General features: G+C 48.8%; 1 protein-coding gene across 4 annotated transcripts in view; it reads left to right on the top strand.

Annotated features, from left to right (window-relative positions):
* The window catches only part of SLC6A13 (solute carrier family 6 member 13), a 64,845-nt gene extending 54,058 nt beyond the window's left edge, over nucleotides 1–10,787 (top strand). For all 4 annotated transcript variants that reach the window (XM_006135436.5, XM_006135437.5, XM_075940907.2 and 1 more), the window contains 6 exons: nucleotides 719–831; nucleotides 1,811–1,948; nucleotides 3,931–4,033; nucleotides 8,166–8,266; nucleotides 9,067–9,237; nucleotides 10,290–10,787. In XM_006135436.5, the coding sequence (XP_006135498.2) occupies nucleotides 719–831; nucleotides 1,811–1,948; nucleotides 3,931–4,033; nucleotides 8,166–8,266; nucleotides 9,067–9,237; nucleotides 10,290–10,409 (746 nt within the window). In that variant the 3' untranslated portion in view covers nucleotides 10,410–10,787. The remainder of the gene's footprint in view (nucleotides 1–718; nucleotides 832–1,810; nucleotides 1,949–3,930; nucleotides 4,034–8,165; nucleotides 8,267–9,066; nucleotides 9,238–10,289) is intronic.
* Nucleotides 10,788–20,326: the final 9,539 nt, after the last annotated feature.

The raw sequence follows: 20,326 nt of genomic DNA, 5'->3' as shown, positions 1-20,326 counted from the left end.
CTCGGTGTGCAGGAAGAGCAGAGTGCAGGGTAGGATGGGCTGTTGCTAATGTGGGGAAATCTCTGGCCACCTGCCACTGACCTTGGACTCCTTTTGTGCATTGCCTCTGAGAGAAGAGCTCATGTCACGAGAGCAGGACAGAGAACACAGAGAGAGAGAGGTGTGTCCCAAAGTTGCTGTGCTAACCCCCTAAGATGCATAATGGGCTACGATGAAACTAGATTAATTGCAACCCCAGGTTCAAATCCCAGAAGGTCAATTCACCTCTTCTGAGGCAGATAAACGTAGACCCATGGCGGTTCGTGTGTGTGGCTCTTTGGCATGAAACTTTAAGATCTGAGTTTGCTTTGTATGGACATTAGGAATCTGCCAGCTCCCAGTCCTAGGCAAGGAGGTGGAGGCCATTGCCTGGTAGGTCCCTGCTAGGCTCCCGAACCTGGCAGTACAGCTATAGCTTGCAGTGGTTCTTCTGATCTTTCTCTCCCAGCAATGGAGCCACTGGTTCTTGAATGCTGGTTCCCAGTGCCCACAGTGAATGCACTGGAGAAGGTGAAGTGTGTCTTGCTGGGGAGTCGGTGACATAGACCAGCTCTGAGCTCCTAGTCTCCCTGATTCTGCTTTGGTGACCTCTTCCTCACTGCCTGGCAGGGCAATGGTGCAGCTGATGACTTCTAGATTTGGCCCCTGCCATCTACTATAAATGACCCTCTTCTCACAGGGCCTGGCCTGGCATTTATTGCATATCCTCGAGCTGTCGTCATGCTGCCTTTCTCCCCACTCTGGGCCTGCTTCTTCTTCCTGATGGTGGTTCTGCTGGGACTAGATAGCCAGGTATGGATGGGACAGGAGTACTTCCTTCCTGACCCCACAATCTGTGGGGTTTTCTCGGCCTGTCTTCCCTTCAAACTGCCAGCCAATGCATTCCCCTTGATAAATGGCCAGGTGGTGAGGAAAAGACCCGGGTACAAATTCGGAGGTAGCAAAGCACTTTATTCCCCTGTCTGGACAGAGTATAATGCCCCCTGCAACCAGTCAGCTCTCCTTTAGTCTAGGATGGGCTGAGACACAGAGGGGGATTCAGGCAATGTGGGTTTCATTCCCAGCACTGCTGCTGACCAGCTGTGTGATGCTGGGCCAGTCACTGCCTGTCTCTGTTCTTCCATTGCCTGTGTAGTCGATTCAGAGCAAAAACTGCCTGGCACAGGAACTCTCTCGCTATGTGTGTGTCCAGTACCTGGCACAAGGGGGCCTCAACCTCTGCTGGAGCCTCTCTGTGCTGTAATCATAATAATGTCCTATTCACTGTGAGCCGTCTCCTTGCATTCAGCATGGGGAAGAGCCAGCAGCCCGTTGTGTGGTTGTGTAGGAAGGGATCGGAGCAGATGTCCTGCGAACCATGAGACTGGTTTCCAGCAGTCCCCTCTGCAGGCAGGACTGTGGTTTTAGCAGCATCCCCTATCCTTTGGGGACTCTTGGCATAGCACCGGTGTGGATTTTAGAGCCTGGCTGCGGGAGCATGGGGGGAAAGCCACGAGCTGATTCCAGCAGCATGCCTAGTGGGGGACTGGGAAATGGCCCAGTGCTTGTTTCAGCAGCACTCCCTGAGTTACCGGCGTGAGGCATAGATGCTAGTGGAAGTTCCCCGGACAGCCCTGGCATGGCTGGGCACAGTTCTCAGTGCTGAACGTGTCTGGTCTCTCTCAGCTGAAGAAAACCTGGCTTGAGTGCACAGGCGAGCAAGAGGCTGTGGAGAGCGAAGCCCAGCTAGCTGGCTTAGTGCTGACTGGTGCGTGAATTCTCTTCTTCCTAGTTCGTCTGTGTGGAGAGCCTGGTGACCGCTGTTGTCGACATGTATCCCACCATCTTCCGGAAGCAAAACCGCCGTGAGACCCTAATCCTGTTTGTCTCCATCTTCTCCTATCTTGTTGGACTGGTCATGCTCACAGAGGTACAGCCCGGAGACAGGAATCCCTCCCTCCCTCCTGTAGCTCACCGTCTGTGGGGTTTTCTTGTCATGTCTGACTGAAATCCCTCTGGGCAAAAACAGCACTCTAGCCAGAGGTCTCAAACTCCTGGCCTGCGGGCTGTTCCCAGCCAGAGAGATTATGCAATCCAGCCCGGGGCTCCCAGCATACTTGGGGGGGGGGGCTGTCTGTTATGCTGCTCCTTCCCAGCATTGCCCCACCCTCTCCCTGCTATGGCACCCCCTAACTGAAGACACAGTTTTGGGGATCACCGGGGTGGGGGTGCTGGCTGGCACGTTGTGGCAGCAGCAGTCATGGGCCCCTCCTCCCCTCACACTCCCCGTGACAGCAGGAGCTGCAGGGGAAGTAGAGCGCACTCCAAGGGGTGGCCCATGGGCTAGGATTTTAAGACCCCTGCTCTAAACCTCACGGCTAGATGAGGAGCCCAGCTATAGCTGTTCCTTCAAGGTCGATGTGCTTTCATAAGCTTAGCACAGTAGGGTCAGAGCTCAGGTGGGAGACTGCTCAGGTGCACCCCAGATGCTCTGCCCTCTTACTTCAGTAGTGAACCAGTGTCTCAGCATGGGCGCAAGTGGGCACTTTGCTGCTGGGGTTGCCAGCCTACAGTGATGGCCTGGCCTCTGCCTGCCAGTCAGGATTCCGGGGTGCATTTTACAAGAGCTGCACTGCAGTGATGTGGCTGAATTCCAGAGCTGGGTTTTCCATTCTGCCTTGCCAAGCATTCTTCCACTGGATATTGCAGCTTTCATTGCCTCACCTAAGCGCTGGTGGATCATTGCTCAGTGCGGGCCTGTGAGAGTGTTTGGGAGGTCAAGACTTTTCATAGTATCATGCAAACTAAGCCCAACCCTGACTCATTTGAAGGCTTTTGGAGCATCCCTTTCATCCCTATTTGATGGGACTGATAAGTATCGGGTAGTTGACTATTCCATTAGTCGATTGGGCATCTCCGCCTTTGAAGTTGGGGCTGTTGGAGTTCCCAGCTGACCCCGGGCTGGGTTCTGTGTAGCGCTGCCACTTTGCAATGTTGTGGGGAGACCTGATGCCGGGTTCCCTGTGGCATTCAAAGCGGCAGCACTGCATGGAGCAGCTGACCCCGGGCTCCATGTGCGCTGTTGGTTTGAAGTACCCCCTTCTCCCACCCTTGCTTGCCTCTATCTGATAGACTACTAGTCGACTAGTCCTTCACATCCCTAGATGGGACCCTCATGAGCACTATGTGTACCGTGAGCTCTTGGGCCTGGTTCTGCTCTCCCGTTCTTTCATGTAAATTGTGATTACTCCCATGGAACTGAATGGAATTCAGCTGGTGTAAAAACTGGCGTGAGATCAGATGTGGGCCCAGATTCCCTTTTGGCAGCGGGATGGGGTAACGCCCGAGTGTGGGTTTCTCCCTCTGTCATCTTCTGTGTCACCTGTTTTTGAAAAGCTGCCTCTGACTTTGCACCGGCGGTGTTGTGCCCAGAACTAATTGCAGGGCCGTGTTGTAGCAGTGCCTGCAAAGCTAGGTAGTTAAGCCAAATTTGGGCCCCCAATGATTTACCTCTGCAAAAGTGCACTCTGTTCTATCTGGGTGCAAATTTGACATCCCTGTTGGTTTTTTTTTTTTTTTTTTTGAAAATCAGAGATATTGGCCCATGGGGTCTCTTTTCCCATTTCACTTTCCCATAGGCCTGTGTGTTTCACACTGTCCTAAAAATCCCCCTGGACAGTAACATTTTCCCTCTTGGTAATGAGAGGCTGTACAGGGAGCACAGACAGGATGTGGGGAGAACAGGGTTCCCATGGAGGCCCCCAGTGCTGATCTGGATTTTGGCCAGTTTGGACCTACAAGGGCAGATCGTCATCAGGCTGTGGAGCAGGAAGGCACCAAAGACCTGAGCTAGTACTTTCTTCAGCTGAACAGCTTGACCTCCCTCTCTTCTCCCTGCTTTGCCCCTCTCAGGGTGGGATGTACGTCTTCCAGCTCTTTGATTACTACGCTGCCAGTGGCATGTGCCTGCTCTTTGTTGCCATCTTCGAGACGCTGTGTATCGGCTGGGTGTATGGTAAGTATGGGCCCAATGGCCAGCAGGTGTGTCAGACTCCAAATCCTAGTGCGGACTCTTATCCCCTCACTGGGGCTGGTCTCTCTGTTACTCGTGAGAGCAGCAGGCCATAGATCCTCTTGGTAAATCTGACACATTGGAGCCCTTTTCAGATAGTAACGCGACATGCCCTCATTTCAGTACCCTTAGGGTATGTCTACATTGCATTCCTCTTTCAAGAGAGAAATGCAAATGCAGATGAACGAAATCGCAACTGAAGCGTGGATTTGAATTTCCCGTACTTCATTTGCATAATCGCGGCCGGGCACTATTTCGAAATACCCTATTTCGAAAAAAGAAACGCTGTGTAGACGCGGTTATTTTGAAAGAAACCCCTTCTTTCTAAATAACCCTTACTCCTTATAAAATGAGTTTGAAGGGTTATTTTGGAAGAAGGGTTTTCTTTCGAAATAACTGCATCTAGACAGCATTTCTTTCTTCAAAATAGGGTATTTCAAAATAGCGCCTGGACGCGATTATGCAAACGAAACACGGGAAATTCTAATCCGTGCTTCATTTGCAATTTCGTTCATCTGCATTTGCATTCCTCTCTCGTAAGAGGAGTGCAATGTAGACATACCCTCAGACTTGGCGAGCACTTCCTAGAAGTAGTGCCCTGTGGGAGCTGGCTGGAGAAGCTTCCTCATGGCTGTAACAAATGTTTGCATTTATCCATATTACCCATAATGCCCCATTTCTGAACATAAGAACGTAAGAACGGCCGTACTGGGTCAGACCAAAGGTCCATCTAGCCCAGTATCCTGTCTACCAACAGTGGCCAGCACCAGGTGCCCCAGAGAGGGTGGACCGAAGACACTTATCAAGCAATTTGTCTCCTGCCATCCCTCTCCAGCCTCTTACATACAGAGGCCAAGGACACCATTTTATCCCCTGGCTAATAGCCTTTTATGGACCTAACCTCCATGAAATTATCTAGCTTCTCTTTAAACTCTATTATAGTCCTAGCCTTCACAGCCTCCTGGCAAGGAGTTCCACAGGTTGACTACATGCTGTGTGAAGAACAACTTTCTTTTATTAGTTTTAAACCTGCAACCAATTAATTTCATTTGGTGCCCTCTAGTTCTTCTATTTAGGGAATTAATAAATAACTTTTCTTTATTGGCCCTCTCCACACCACTCATAATTTTATATACCTCTGTCATATCCCCCCTCAGTCTCCTCTTTTCTAAACTGAAAAGTCCCAGTCGCTTTAGCCTCTTTTCATATGGGACCCATTCCAAACCAGTAATCATTTTAGTTGCCCTTTTCTGAACCCTTTCCAAGGCCAAAATATCTTTTTTGAGCTGAGGAGACCACATCTGTATACAGTATTCAAGATGTGGGCGTACCATAGTTTTATACAGGGGCAGTAAGATTCTGTGTCTTATTTTCTATCCCTTTCTTAATAATTCCTAGCATCCTATTTGCCTTTTTGACCGCCGCTGCACACTGTGTGGAAGTTTTCAGAGAATTGTCCACAATAACTCCAAGATCTCTTCCCTGATTTGTCGTAGCCAAATTAGCCCCCATCATACTGTACATATAGTTGGGGTTATTTTTCCCGATGTGCATTACTTTACACTTATCCACATTAAATTTCATTTGCCATTTTGTTGCCCAATCTCTCAGTTTGGTGAGATCTTCTTGGAGTCCCTCACAGTCTGCTTCTGTCTTGACTATCCTAAACAGTTTTGTATCCTCTGCAAACTTTACTACCTCACTGCTTACCCCTTTCTCCAGATCATTTATGAATAAGTTGGAAAGGATTGGTCCCAGGACTGACCCTTGGGGTACACCACTAGTTACCCCTCTCCAATCTGAAAATTTACCATTTATTCCTACCCTTTGTTTCCTGTCTTTTAACCAGTTCTCAATCCAAGAAAGGACCTTCCCTCTTATCCCATGGCCATGTAATTTACACAAGAGCCTTTGGTGAGGGACCCTGTCAAAGGCTTTCTGAAAATCTAAGTATACTATATCTACTGGATCCCCCTTGTCCGCATGTTTGTTAACCCCTTCAAAGAACTCTAACAGATTAGTAAGACAGGATTTCCCTTTACAGAAATCATGTTGACTTTTGGCCAATAAATTATGTTCTTCTACATGCTTCACAATTTTATACTTTACTATTGTTTTGAGTAATTTGCCTGGTACCGAAGTTACTCTGTAATTGCCAGGATCGCCTCTAGAGCCCTTTTTAAATATTGGTGTCACGTTGGCTACCTTCCAGTCATTAGGTACAGAAGCTGATTTAAAGGATAGGTTACAAACCACAGAATAGCTCAGCAATTTCCCATTTGAGTTCTTTTAGAACCCTTGGATGAATGCCATCCGGTCCAGGAGATTTGTTAACATTAAGTTTTTCTATTTGTTCTAAAACCTCCTCTAATGACACTTCAATCCGGGACAGTTCCTCAGATTCATCACCCAAAAAGGACGGTGCAGATTCGGGAATCTCCCCAACGTCCTCAGCCGTGAAGACTGAAGCAAAGAAATCATGTAGTTTCTCCGCAATGGCTTTATCGTCCTTGATTGCTCCTTTTATAGCTCGATCATCTAGGGGACCCACAGGTTTTTTAGCAGGCTTCCTGCTTCTAATGTACTTAAAAACATTTTGTTATTTCTTTTTGAGTTTTTGGCTAGCTGTTCCTCAAAATCTTTTTTTGCTTTTCTTATTACATTTTTACACTTGATTTGACAGTGTTTATGTTCCTTTCTATTTATCTCACTAGGATTGGACTTCCACTTCTTAAAAGATACCTTTTTGTCCCTCACTGCTTCTTTTACATGGTGGTTAAGCCACGGTGACTCTTTTTTAGGTCTCTTGCTATGTTTTTTAATTTGGGGTATACATTTAAGTTGGGCCTCTATTAATGGTGTCTTTAAAAAATTTCCATGCAGCTTTCAGGGATTTGGCTCTAGTCACTGTGCCTTTTAATTTCTGTTTAACTAACCTCCTCATTTTTGCGTAATTCCCCTTTTTGAAATTAAATGCCAGGGTGCTTGACTGCTGAGGTGTTCTTCCCACTACAGGAATGTTGAATGTTACTATATTATGGTCACTATTCCCAAGCGGTCCGGTAACGGTTATATCCTGGACCTGATCCTGCACTCCACTCAGGACTAAATCGAGAATTGCCTGTCCCCTTGTGGGTTCCTGCACTAGCTGCTCCAAGAAGCAGTCATTTAAGCCATTGAGAAATTTTATCTCCGCTTCTCTTCCTGAGGTGACATGTATCCAGTGGGGGTAATTAAATATGGGGATAATTAAAATCCCCCATTATTATAGAGTTCTTTATTTTGGTAGCCTCTCTAATCTCTCTCAGCATTTCAATGTCAGTATCACTGTCCTGGTCAGGTGGTCGGTAATATATCCCTACTGCTAATTTCTTATTATTGGAGCATGGAATTACTATCCATAGCGATTCTATTGAACATGTTGATTCACTTAATATTTTTATTTAATTTGATTCTACATTATCTTTCACATACAGAGCCACTCCGCCACCCACCCAGCCTGCTCTATCCTTTCGATATATTTTATATCCTGGTATGATTGTGTCCCACAGATTTTCCTCATTCCACCAGGTTTCAGTGATGCCTATTATGTCAATCTCCTCATTTAATACGAAGTACTCTAGTTCACCCATCTTATTAGTCAGACTCCTAGCATTTGTGTACAAGCACTTTAGAAATTTGCCACTGGTTATTTGTCTGCCCTTCCCTGATGCATTGGATTCCTTTGTATGCGGTTGTTTGTTTGCTCTGGCCCATGGTTTGCCCTCTCCCCTCCTCTCTTTCTGACTACAGCTTAGAGAATCTCTATCAATGGATTCTCCTCTAAGAGAAGTCTCCTTCCGATTTACGTGCATCTCCGCACCAATCGGCTTTCCCCCATCTCTTAGTTTGAAAACTCCTCTACGGCCTTTTTAATGTTTAGTGCCAGCAGTCTGGTTCCACCTTGGTTCCACCCTCTGAGCTCCCTCTTCTCCACATGAGTCTCCCTGTCAGTCAGTATCCTCTCTGGCCCCTGCAGGTGCTATTACTCTTGTCTTTTTCATTCACATGGTCGCCTCCCCCCTCCCTTCCTCAGGTGCTGATCGTTTCTATGATAACATTGAAGACATGATTGGTTACCGGCCGTGGCCTGTCATCAAATACTGCTGGCTCTTCATCACGCCAGCTGTGTGCCTGGTGAGAGCATGGAGGCTGTTGGTCTTGGGGGCCTGAGAGAGGAGTGTCTCAGGGTAGGGTGGGGTTGGTTTAGGTTGCTGTGGGAGTAGGGGAAATGGATAGTCCCGGGACCCCTGTTTTGGGGACACACTGAGTAGGGAGTAAGCACGTTCCCATGGAGCGGGCAAGGTGGTAATGGCTCACTGGCTGAGTGTGGTCATCAGGGAAGGTAAGAGCCTGACTGCTCCTGCCACCAGCTGCAGTGTGTCTACACAGCCACAGCAGCACATCTGAGCCTGGGTCTGCAGATTCAGGCTCGGGCTACGGCACTAAAAAAAGCTGTGTGGTCATTTGGGCTGGGGCTCAGGCTCCCATCTAAGCCTGAACTTCTGCACAGCTCTTTCTAGTGCTATGGAATGAGCCCGCTTCTGTGGACCTGGGCTCTGGGACTCGTGGCTGCAGGTTTCTGTGGCCGGGTGAGAAGTCCTAGTGAGCAGACTCCTTTAGCTCACGAGACCTGGGGTTTGGAAGCCAGTGGTTCTCACCCTGCTGCTGCGTGTGAGCTCTGATCACCAGGGGCATGTGTGAGCGGGGATGAAATAGCTGGGGTAAGGAACAGATCACCAGTGACTGCTGCTAGGACAAGCTCTTGGCTGAGGGGTGGCAGCACCACTCTGGTCTGATTTGCTCTGGCTGTTGACCCTACGGGGTCTGTCTGCCCCAGGAACACCTGATGAGGGTGTGAAGTCAGAAGGGAAATCCTGTTAGTTAATGACATTGCTTCCCTCTTCCTCTGATCATGGCTTCTTCCACCTCCCCAGGCCACCTTCTTGTTTTCTCTGATTAAATATACCCCTCTGACCTACAACAAGAAGTATGTGTACCCGTGGTGGGGAGACACCCTGGGCTGGCTGCTGGCCCTCTCGTCCATGGTCTGCATCCCTCTCTGGATTGTCTACAAGCTCTCCACGATCAAGGGCTCCCTGAGAGAGGTGAGGCTGCTGCTTCCTGAGGAGGGTATGGGACAAAGAGGGGCGGATGGAGGCCTCACAGGTCACTGGCTTATTGAAATGACAGCTCCTTGGGGTGTGACTGACTGGTATGTTGTGGGTTAATAAACAGGAACCTAGAATTAAGTCACTGAAGCTCAGTCTATTACTATAAAAAATTAGTGGCTTTATTGAATTCAAGCTGGCTGGAGGGCTACAGAGCAGTCGCTGCCTTCCGGTGCCTTGCAGTTCTTGGCGTGCTCTCATTTGTCAAATGCCATAGGAAAACGGTGGTGTGGGAAGTGCTGGTAAGAGACCAAGTGGCGGTCAAACGCACTGGAGTTTCCCAGATAGATTCAGGCAGCCCACACACTCAAGTGGGGAGGTCTGACCTGAGGGGGCTATGGATCCTGGTATTTGATGCAGGCTAGGCTTCAAACTGTGACCTCTAGCTCCCTTGCTGAGTCTGCACCCCCTAGGAGTGGCCTTTGGCTACGTACAGCTCTGCTTGTGCGGAAGCAATGGCTGGGTGTTGCTGCTCTCAAGCATTGTGGAGGGCTCTGGTCTGCATTGGAAACACGTGCTGGATGGCTCAGGTGTAAAAACCGGGGTCAGGATGTGGGATGCTGACGTTGTTGTGGCGGGATCACAGTGCTGGTCAGGAAAGTGGAAGGGAATTTTCCGAGGGTCTCATACAAGCCCTGGGCATTCCCAGATGCTGTCAACAGCTAAGGTGGTTTTCAACTATTGTTTACATTGTTATATCTGAATGTGGGAACGGGGGCTCTTCTAGGGCATGCCTGGCCCTGAGGAGCTGGTGTTGCAGCAGGGGAGGGTGTAGGTGTCATGAGCTGGGACTCATTCAGCCTGAGATCCAGATGTGATTACCAAACTCCTCCCTGCCTCTTCCCTCCATGCTGTCCTTGCTGGAGGGCTGCTTCGAAAGGGGCTGTTTGGGGGGGGGGGGGTGCAGGCCAGTGGGTGGGAGGAGGCTTGTGAGTGAGCCAGATCCTTCCCGACACAGCTCTGTCCTACATCTGACTTTTCTCTTTCAGAGGTTCCACCACTTGGTCTGCCCGGATGAGGACTTGCCTTTCAGTCTAGGGGTAGGACAGGCCCTGCCTTCCACTCGATCGGGCCTCCTGATGCTGACAGAGCTAGAGTCCCACTGCTAGGGCCACCGCGCCCTCCTCCCCCCCCCGGCTTGTTTGATGCATCCCGTCTCGCTGTCGGATGACTCGAGGATTCTCCATTTCCCGAGGGGAGCAGGACTTGTGAGCTGATCTCTCTTCCCCTGGAGGATTTGATGGGCTCATCTGGGGCTGCCACAGAAGGGTCTCCGTGGTCAGTGTGGAGTCAGCGATGCACCTTATTTGCCTCCTGGGGAGCACATACTGGAGCTGATTAAAACAGCTGAGTGTACCCAGTGCTCCAGCAGATAGGACAGGAGAGACTCAGCCCTGGAGCGGAGATGGTCGAAGGTCACAGAGGCTCTTCTCCGACATGGACTTAGAGGACCTCTCCGTTCATTCCATTAAATCCTTTATCTTGTCTCTCCTGAGTGGCACGGCCTCGGTTTTGTCTCTCTTGATTTTTCTTTGTAAAGGAACTCTCCTCATCATTGCTCCTGGAAGTGCTGCATTTTTCCAGAGCTACCCAAAGCTTAATCGGTCAGGACCATCCTTCTGGGCCAGGGCTATGGGTATTTTGGTGCCTCAAGAAGTCAAATAATTGTCGGTGGTGGTGGTGGAGGTGGAGGTGGCTAGTCTAAAGGGGAAGTCACACCAAATTGTAACTTCCCCTCACTAATCTCCCAGAATTAAAGAAATATTGTACACCAGCGTTTTTTAAACTGTGTTCCGTGGCGCGCTGGTGTGCTGCGAGGCAGTCGGAGGTGTGCCACGGAGAACAACAGAATTCAAAATGGCCCCTCTTAAAGGGGCAGGTGATCTTTTTTCCCCTCAATAACTTTCCCCTGACCTTTTTTTCCCCCTCAATAACTGTCCTCCTGACCCATCCCCCCCCTTTCTTTTGGTCAACAAAAAATCCTTGGTGTTCCTCATTAAAAAAATATAGTTTGGTATTCCTTGGTCTTAAAAAGTTTAAGAAACACTGTTGTACACTGTTATTCCTTTTTGACCTGAGTGATTAGCCAAATTTAGAGCTAAGAGGAGAAACTTACGATGGAATTAGGTATTTCATAGAATACTATTTCTTGGGTTATGAGGAGAAGCTGGGGCGGGAGTCAGGCAATCTTTTTTCCCCCCCCCCCCCCCAGGGACTACACAAAATCCCGTTTCTCTGACCACAGTAGGAGCTAAATAAGAGACTGTGTCTTTACTCACAGTTCCGAGCCTCAGCTTAGAGCCCGACAACTCTCTCTGTTTTTTTTTAAGGGCCCCCTTCCAGTGCTTATCCTGACTCTGTCCTTGCTGGGATTCTCCCTGCTTCTCTGCCTTTTTGTGTCTCTTCCACAGACACACACCCCTCAAAATGCAATGTAGCAGAACCTCTCCCCCCACAAATGCCTTGGCTGTGCCAGTGTTGTGGATGGAGGCTTTTCTTGCTTCAGCTACCTGCTTCCACATAAGAGCCTAAATGGTTTTCATAACTATTTTAAATGAAGGTTGCATCCAACCTATCACATCCATCCCAAAGAGGGACCCACGGAGACCTCTTCCTTCGTCAGGCCCTGATCAGAGCTGGTCAATCCAAAGGAAAGTGGGAGCTCGCATCTGTGACGCTGAAACTCTACAGCAGAGGTTGCTGCAAAGCAGGAATGAGGTATGGGGATGCAGGACTGCAACAGCAGGAGGAATAGCAAGAGCAGGAATGGAGCAATGCGCTAGAAGAGAGCTTGTGTTTGGGTTTTTTTCAGCGGGGCAGGGCTGATTTTAGGCCTGAGAAAGTGTTTGCAGGTCAGGACCAACATTCCTTTTAATTTTTTTCCATCCATGAGTGGAATACATTTTATGTGCACTGAAGCCTGTGCAGATGTGCACCACCACTACAAACACATGCTGTTGCTATGGAGCGGATGCTCTGCTGATCAGCTGGGCAGCATTTGAATCTGTCCTGAGTGACTGCCCAAATGTTCAGCTTGCAGGGAGCTCTGGTCAGGACCATGGTGTTTGGGGCATATCGGGAGGCACCTGCAGCTCAGGTGCATTGCAGGGTGGATGGGAAAGAGAACTGGAGGAGCAGGGGATGCTGCAGGCCAGCATGGAGGTGCATGAGCAGCTCTGCCCTGGGCCCCTAGGACTGGACTAGCAGCTAGTGCCTGGTGCGTGGGAAGGTCAGGAGCCTAGGCAGGGCTCTGCAGCCCAATTTAACTGTAACACTGATTTGTGAGCAGTATTTAAATTGTATCTTTAAGCAGCAAGTTCCCATGTAAATATTTAGGGTAGGTGGAGGCCATTATGCCATGCTGGCTCCAGAGGTCGCGTGCTATTTCTATTGTCTCCTTTTGCTGTCATCACGTAACTTGTTCCAAAGCCGGAACACATAAGAAGTTGATGGAATGAGCCAAACCGCTCCCAGCAATTTTGGGGTCACAGCTGACTCCTTATCTATGCTGCTGCATGCTTCAGTCCCCCAAACCCTGACTGGAAACTCTCACTAGGACTGCTTGGGGACACCCCACTTGGGAGTTGAAATGAAAACAAACCAGAAAAGTGCAGTTGCGGATGGTGGTCACAAGATGGCCTCGCTACTTTAGATCCTGCTCCTAATATAGCACCCATTGCAAAAACGTGTCATGCCAGTGTATTTACAGCTAAGCAAGCAGGAGGCTTTGGAAGCTCTCCATTTGTGAAGGCAGCCAGATTCACGTCTTGGAAATCACATTCCTGGTGCAAGGGGGAGCTACAGTCCAGTACAGCCAGTGCTGGATTTATTCACAAGCTAAGTAAGGGCCTCAGATTATAGGGGGGCCTCCTAGTTTTTAGTTGCATCCTTGCCTATGTACTAGTATATATGTAAATATAAAACTTTATGATGTCTATTTTCATTGTCCTTTCTGTTAGAATAATAAACATTTTTGGGGTGATGCTATGGGGCCTCTTAAACTTGACATAGCTTAGGGCCTCAGCATGTCTTAATCGGGCCCTGTGTACAGCTAATATTCGGATCCTCATTCCCAGCCTCTCAGTGCAGCAGGATCCTGACCCCATGAGTGAACTCAGACATTACCTTGGGTCTGCAGTGGTCAGAACTGGGGCTATCAGAAGTAGGCAGAAATGATCATTAAATTCCCTTTCTCCTGGAAGTGTCAGCTGTGGCTTTATGCAAGGGGCTATATATATGGTGGCATACAGGGGACAGGAAGGATTTTTTCCTCTGATACACAATGGAGGCCTCCGCTATTGATCACAGCTGGAGCCAGCACATCAGTAGAGTTGCCAACTTCCACTAATGACACAGCCACGCACCTTTGCCCCTCCTCTGCCCTGCTCTTTTCCCAAGGCTCCACCCCTGCTCCACCCTTTCTTGAGGTCCCACCTCCTCAAACCACCCGCCTTTCCCTCCCTCACGTTCACCAAGCTGGGGTAGTGGGTTGCAGCTCTGGCTGGGGATGTGGGCTCTGGGATGGGAGCAGAGAGGAGGGGTTTGGAGCACACGAAGCGGCTTAAGGCTGCACTGAACCATTGAAAGGTCCAACCAATGACGTGGATGTCTGAAAAAACTCCATTGCTGTTCGTATAGATGGGTGAAAGTCTGGACTAGGGATTCAAGCACTGGACTAGGAGGTAGGTGATCTGCATTTAGTTCCTGGCTTTGTCACGGATATATTGTGTGGCCTCGAGCAAGTCTTGTCATTTTAGTGTGCCTTAGTTCCTCCCATTTGTGGTATAGAGAGAGTAATACTTCCATGGGGGGATGAGAATCAATATTTGAAAGTGCTTTGAAATCTATGGAAATGCCCTTACAGAAAAGACCCATAGAATTTAATAGTGATGTTACCAATATGATTGCATATGAAGTTAGTACAGGCCTATAAAAATGACTCTGAAAAACCAACAGAATTGAATAGAGAATGAAGTTCTTTCCACGGGAATCTTAATTATTTTTGTTTTGCTATTTGCTGCAGAATGCAGCATCAGATGTGGGTCAGAAGTCACGAGTGGGGTGTCCTGAGCTATTCTACTCCATTCAGCGATAAGCGATTGGTTGCATGGATGTGCTGCCCCGTACGCTGTGCTGGCTCTGCACAGGTAGCCAAGACATCAGATTCAGGGAGAGCCCCCAAAGATTACAAAATCAGATGATCAAAGGCACCAGTCCAGGTTTATTGTCAAATGAAGTACAGGAATAGTTGTCAGTAGACTCTACTGAATCACCAGGGCTGGGGAACATTTTTGGGGTTGGGTGCTGATGATCCACAGAAAAATTAGTTGGGGACTGCACACAAGTGAGAAGCAAAAAAAGAAAACAACCACAAAGCAACTAATCAGATGAATGAACCCTCACTGCCGTGGCCCCCGACTGAGAAGGAGAAAGACACGTCCCACAGTCCCCTCGCACAGCAGAGACTAAGCGGGCCCAGGCTAGTAGAGTTTGTGTGCCTCAGCCCCGTGGTGGGGCAGCAGGGGGGCTGGAGTGCCAGTGTGGGCTCCCCAGTGTTGGGGGGGGGGAGTCCTGAGCTTCAGGGGCCAGATCCAGGAAAGCTGAGGGCCTCATCTACCACATATGGCCTACCCCCTGACAATGGACACAGGATTCTTCAGAGCCCCCTAATCTGAACAAAGCATCTCCTTTAAGACTCATCTTTAGACACAGATACAAACAAGTCCCACATCACTCGTATCAGGGTGCCACCCTTTGATGTTCCGTAGATGCCACCCCTTACCTTGCAGCTGGTGGTTTGATCAAAAATGTCTCTTATCATGCGGCTGTTTTAGAGCCTGTCCTGAATCTGGGTGTATATGTCCCTGTTATCGGTGCGGAGAGTGTTGGGACCAAGATGTTTCTTAATGAGGTGTTGTTACCATCCCTCTGAAATGTGCTTACAGCCTGTGTCTAGTACCAATTATTTTTTCTGCACCATCAGCCCTGTTCATGCCAAGTTCTATGAACAAGGGCCTGCCTCTTGCTTACAGCTTTACTTTGTTTTATATGAGCAAACTCTCGACCATTATTGCATAGGCCTCAGGGCTCATACTAGGCCTGTGGCTTATGTTTTTAGGCCCTCATCTTACTACTACAGAGATACTGTTCTTCACTGAATTGTATAGGATTGTTCCAAAAAATTATAGAGATTTTCATTTTCCATTAATCTCGTTAGGATTTTCTAGTGCAAGTCAAATATGACTGATGTGTAACATTCAGTGTGTCGTATTTAATCAAGGAGGCAGTCCGGAGAGCTGTTGAAAGGGCTCTAGGTCAGTCTGCTTAATCAAAAGAGTCTTTTGTCCGGTGACTGGGACACAGGGATTCAGCCAGCTCATTGATGGGGTGAAATGTCGCAGCTGCTCTAAATCCACGGAAAAGCAAACCAATGATGCGGAAGGTGTGTTAAATGTGAGTGCTCTTGATAAGGACTCGGCTCCTTAATCAATCTACAGGGTCATTCCAAATTACCAGCAGAACAAAGCATGGGAATTTAGGTTAACTCTTGGACTCCAAGAAGCCCAGCTTGGTAAAACACTGGAAGGGGCAGCCTAGGCTAATGAGTGGGCTGTGTGAGTGAGCCCTCAGTCATCTCAGTGGGTCTCAAGGCTGTTGTAATCAAGATGGTCTCTCAGGAGAGGGTAGTTTTGCTAATTGCACTTGTGTACTAGAATTTGTGGGGTGTGCTGATCAAGCCATAGCAGTACTTTGATTGGATCCAGAGGGAGCTCATGGTTCTCACACTGTTGTGTACAATCAACACTTCATGTGTCCCTGCTTTAGAAGTCACTTGTGTAATACTGGTAGGAAAAAAACCTATGCGTTTGAAAACCAGCAGAATCTGGCAATGCTGTGCATGGGCAACAGTAAGCCAAATGTCTTGAGGGCGACACACAGAACTCGCGGCAGTTTTCCCACCTCTGCTACATATTGTGTCCAGGCAGGGGAATGAGTTTGTGCTGATTTATATTTGAAATTCTCTCTCCAAATCTCCAGTTCCAAAAGCCTTTGCATGGCTCTTCTCTAAGGCTTTGTCTACACTTGCAATTGATCCACAAAACTTTTGTGGTTCATGGGTGCTTCATGCCACTCCTCCTCCTCCCCGAATGACGAAAGTTTTGCTGCAGCAGGTGAAAGTGTGAAAACTGCTTTGTTGGCAGCTCTCCTACTGACAAAGCGAAAGTTGCTTATGGGGGCTAGAAGTTTTTTGTCGGCAAAAGTGCCAACAATCAGCTGCATTCACATCTGTCAACATCTAGGGTACGTCTAGACTACATGCCTCTGTCGCCAGAGGCATGTAGATTAGGCTACCAGACATAGGAAAATGAAGCGGTGATTTAAATAATCGCCGCTTCATTTAAATTTACATGGCTGCCGCGCTGAGCCGACAAACAGCTGATCAGCTGTTTGTCGGCTCAGTGTGATAGTCTGGACGCGCGGGTGTCGACATCAAAGGTATTTGTCGACCACCCAGGTAAACCTTATCCCAGGAGGCATAGTGACAGGCCTGTATGGACACATTTTTGTCGCTATAAGATGCATAGTGTAGACATAGCCTGAAGCAACTTAAGAGTCTCCCAGCTGGGGCAGGGTGGGAATATTCACCACGATTTAGTGTGCGTGATTTTCAAGCATTCACTTTGACCCGACTCTGTTACCATTGAAATTAATGGGAAATTTATCATTACTCCTGTCTGTTTCACTGGGGAGATACATATGTCACATTAGCTCAGAGGCAAGCTAAGACTTTGAATACCAGCTTCATAAAGTCCCAAATCTGCCAGCCAGCCCAAAAAAGTGAATCTAATAGTTTGGGAAGATGAGGACAAAGTCACATCTCCTCCGTTATGTGTTCTTTAAAAATAGAAGTTTGCATAAAAAATTAAGAGGCTTATGAGATTGTGACTTGCCTTAGCAGTCATTGGAAAGCTGTCAGACTCTTCTTTTCCAGCTGGGCTAAAAAAGAAAACTATGCTCTCTTCCCTCCCCACTCCAGCACTTACATCAATGACTCCTGGAGCAGACTCTGGAATTTTTTTAACGGGAAGAAGAGGCGGTAATGGTGGTGATCTCACTCTTCAGTTGGAATGGGCTACCGTCCTTGATTAGAAGGGATGTCTGTGGTGGAGGACATATCCAGGCCCATACGCAGGAATTTCTGTGTGGGGTGTGTGCTTTTTTTTGTAAATGTGGACCACAAGAGTGTGAATGCACTCCCCATGGTTCCCCTAAGTAAGCAAGGAAATCAGCCCCAGCCTTCCCCCGGTTGGCCAGAGCATGGGGGAGGGAGGCTCGAGCAGCACGGCACTCCTGCCTTCCCCTGGCCAGCCGGAGCATGCTTACTTGGGGGACCATAGGGAGGTTGTTTTATACCCTTTGCTTCCTCTCCCCCACCCCCACCCCACATACAGGCTGATATGGAAAACAAGAGAGAACCCACTCTGCATGCAGAGCTTCTTCCTCTTTTTTTGAGTGGCGTTCTGCTGTTTGTGATGGATCTGCATCTGGGCTCGAGGAGAGAGATTTTCTTCCCCAAAAGTGACTGCTCTTTTTAGCTGCTCTCAGTATGATCCAGTTTTTCCAAGGGTGTCTTAGGTTGCAGAAAGGAGACACAACATCCCTAAGGCTGTGGGTTCAGATAGGGAGAAAGGTGAATGTGGGCAGGGGCAGTGGTACCAGGTAGCACTTAGAAGAAATTTAAAAAATGCAGAGCTCTGACTGAGAGGGTAAGGAGGAACTGCCTGGCAGCATTTCAGGATCCTGCCAGACAGAGACCCCTTCAACGTTATTAACTCTCATCTAGATGCCTGTGTGATTGAGCACGTCTGTGGAGAAAACGATGGGCGTTTGAAAACCCACACAACATGTCACTGACCTGCAATCTGGGGAGTCTCTATACCAACCTCTCTTTGGAGCACGGAGCACCGCTCTGGTAGGGGGAAGCATATCTGGGGGCGTTACGGTGTAGCTACTTGTGAAGGGGCTGTGCCTGGTGACTCAGAATCTCCATCCCTCCCTTTTTCTACCCGAGCTGTCCACAGTCCCACCACTTTGGCAGCAAGTACCACAAGCAATCCCTGTCCTGCCAGATCCACATTGCTCTTGGCACACTCACAGCCTGTGGCCTCCTGAATCTTTACTGTTCCAATAGGTTAATCTATTGTCTGGTCAGTCACCCAAGCATGGAGAGAACATGTACCCAAGACTCCACCATACGCTTTCTAATGGGGCCCTCTCTATCAGTCTCCTTAGGAGAGCAGATGTCTCTGTTATGGAATCACAGTCAGCGGATGTCTCCATTATCCACACACCCCTCCATACAGACATCTCTTCTGCTGCTAACTCTGGGTATGTCTATACTATAAAGTTAATTCGAACTAACAGCCGTTAGTTTGAATTAACTTTCATAGGCGCCACACAGGCAAACCGCTAATACGAACTTAATTCGAACTAGCTGAGTGCTTAATTCAAACTAGGTAAACCTCATTCTACGAGGACTAACGCCTAGTTCGAATTAAGTAGTTCGAATTAAGGGCTGTGTAGCCACTTAATTAGAACTAGTGGGAGGCTAGCCCTCCCCAAAAGCAATGAGGAGTCCTGTGGCACCTTATAGACTAACTGAAGTGTAGGAGCATAAGCTTTCGTGGGCAAAGACCCACTTCGTCAGATGCATGTGGGTCTTTGCCCACGAAAGCTTATGCTCCTACACTTCAGTTAGTCTATAAGGTGCCACAGGACTCCTCGTCGCTTTTGCAGATTCAGACTAACACGGCTACCCCTCTGATACTTAGCCCTCCCCAGCTTACCCCTAGTGGCCACTCTGGGCACAACCAGGGAAACTCTTCTGCCCCCCTCCCAGCCCCGGAGCCCTTAAAGGGGCACGGTCTGGCTACGGTGCCCGTGCCTGTTGCAAGCCTGCCAGCACCCAGCCAACAGACCCTGCACCTGGCACGGCACGAGCCAGCCACCCGCTGCCACCCAGCCCTCCGCCTCTTCCCGGGACTAGGCTGGCAGCTCCCAGGAGCCTGCCCAGGGTCGCAAGAGGTGGGCACCTGCCTGGTCTAGTGCAGAGATCATGGACCTCATCCACAGGAAAGTGGCTGTCTAGGGCAGGATAGCTGCCTGCCTGGCCACTAAAGGCCACATGCAAACCCTGGAGCAGGTTTGCATAAAAATCAAGGTGGTCCAGTGAGACCCCCAACCCTGAGCCCTGAGCTTAGAACATAAGAACATAAGAATGGCCGTACTGGGTCAGACCAAAGGTCCATCTAGCCCAGTAGCCTGTCTGCTGACAGCAGCCAACACTAGGTACCCTGGAGGGGATGGACCGAAGACAATGACCATGCCATTTGTCTCGTGCCATCCATCTCCAGCCTTCCACAAACAGAGGCCAGGGACACCATTCCTACCCCCTGGCTAAGAGCACTCCATGGACCCAACCTCCATGAATTTATCTAACTTCTCTTTAAACTCTGTTCTAGTTCTAGCCTTCACAGCCTCCTGCAGCAAGGAGTTCCACAGGTTGACTATTTGCTTTGTGAAGAAGAACTTTCTTTTATTAGTTTGAAGCCTGCTACCCATTCATTTCATTTGGTGTCCTCTAGTCCTTCTGTTATGGGAACTAATGAAGAACTTTTCTTTATGCACCCTCTCCACACCACTCGTGATTTTATTAGACCTCTATCATATCCCCCCTCAGTCTCCTCTTTTCTAAACTGAAAAGTCCCAGTCTTTTTAGCCTCTCTTTGTATGGGACCTGTTCCAAACCCCTAATCATTTTAGTTGCTCTTTTCTGAACTCTTTCCAAGGCCAAAACATCTCTTTTGAGGTGAGGAGACCACATCCGTACACAGTACTGAAGCTATGGCGTACCGCAGTTGGATACTTCCCCTCCTCCTCCTTCCCCTGGCTTCCCCCTTCCAGCTCCCTCCTCCCAGGTTTCTCCCACCCTCTCTCTTCCTCTCTCCCACCTCCTTTTCCCAGT

This window comes from Pelodiscus sinensis, chromosome 1, assembly GCF_052426305.1.
Source record: "Pelodiscus sinensis isolate ZL-2025 chromosome 1, ASM5242630v1, whole genome shotgun sequence".
Lineage (NCBI taxonomy): Eukaryota > Metazoa > Chordata > Testudines > Trionychidae > Pelodiscus > Pelodiscus sinensis.
This window is presented reverse-complemented; position numbering and strand designations above follow the sequence as displayed.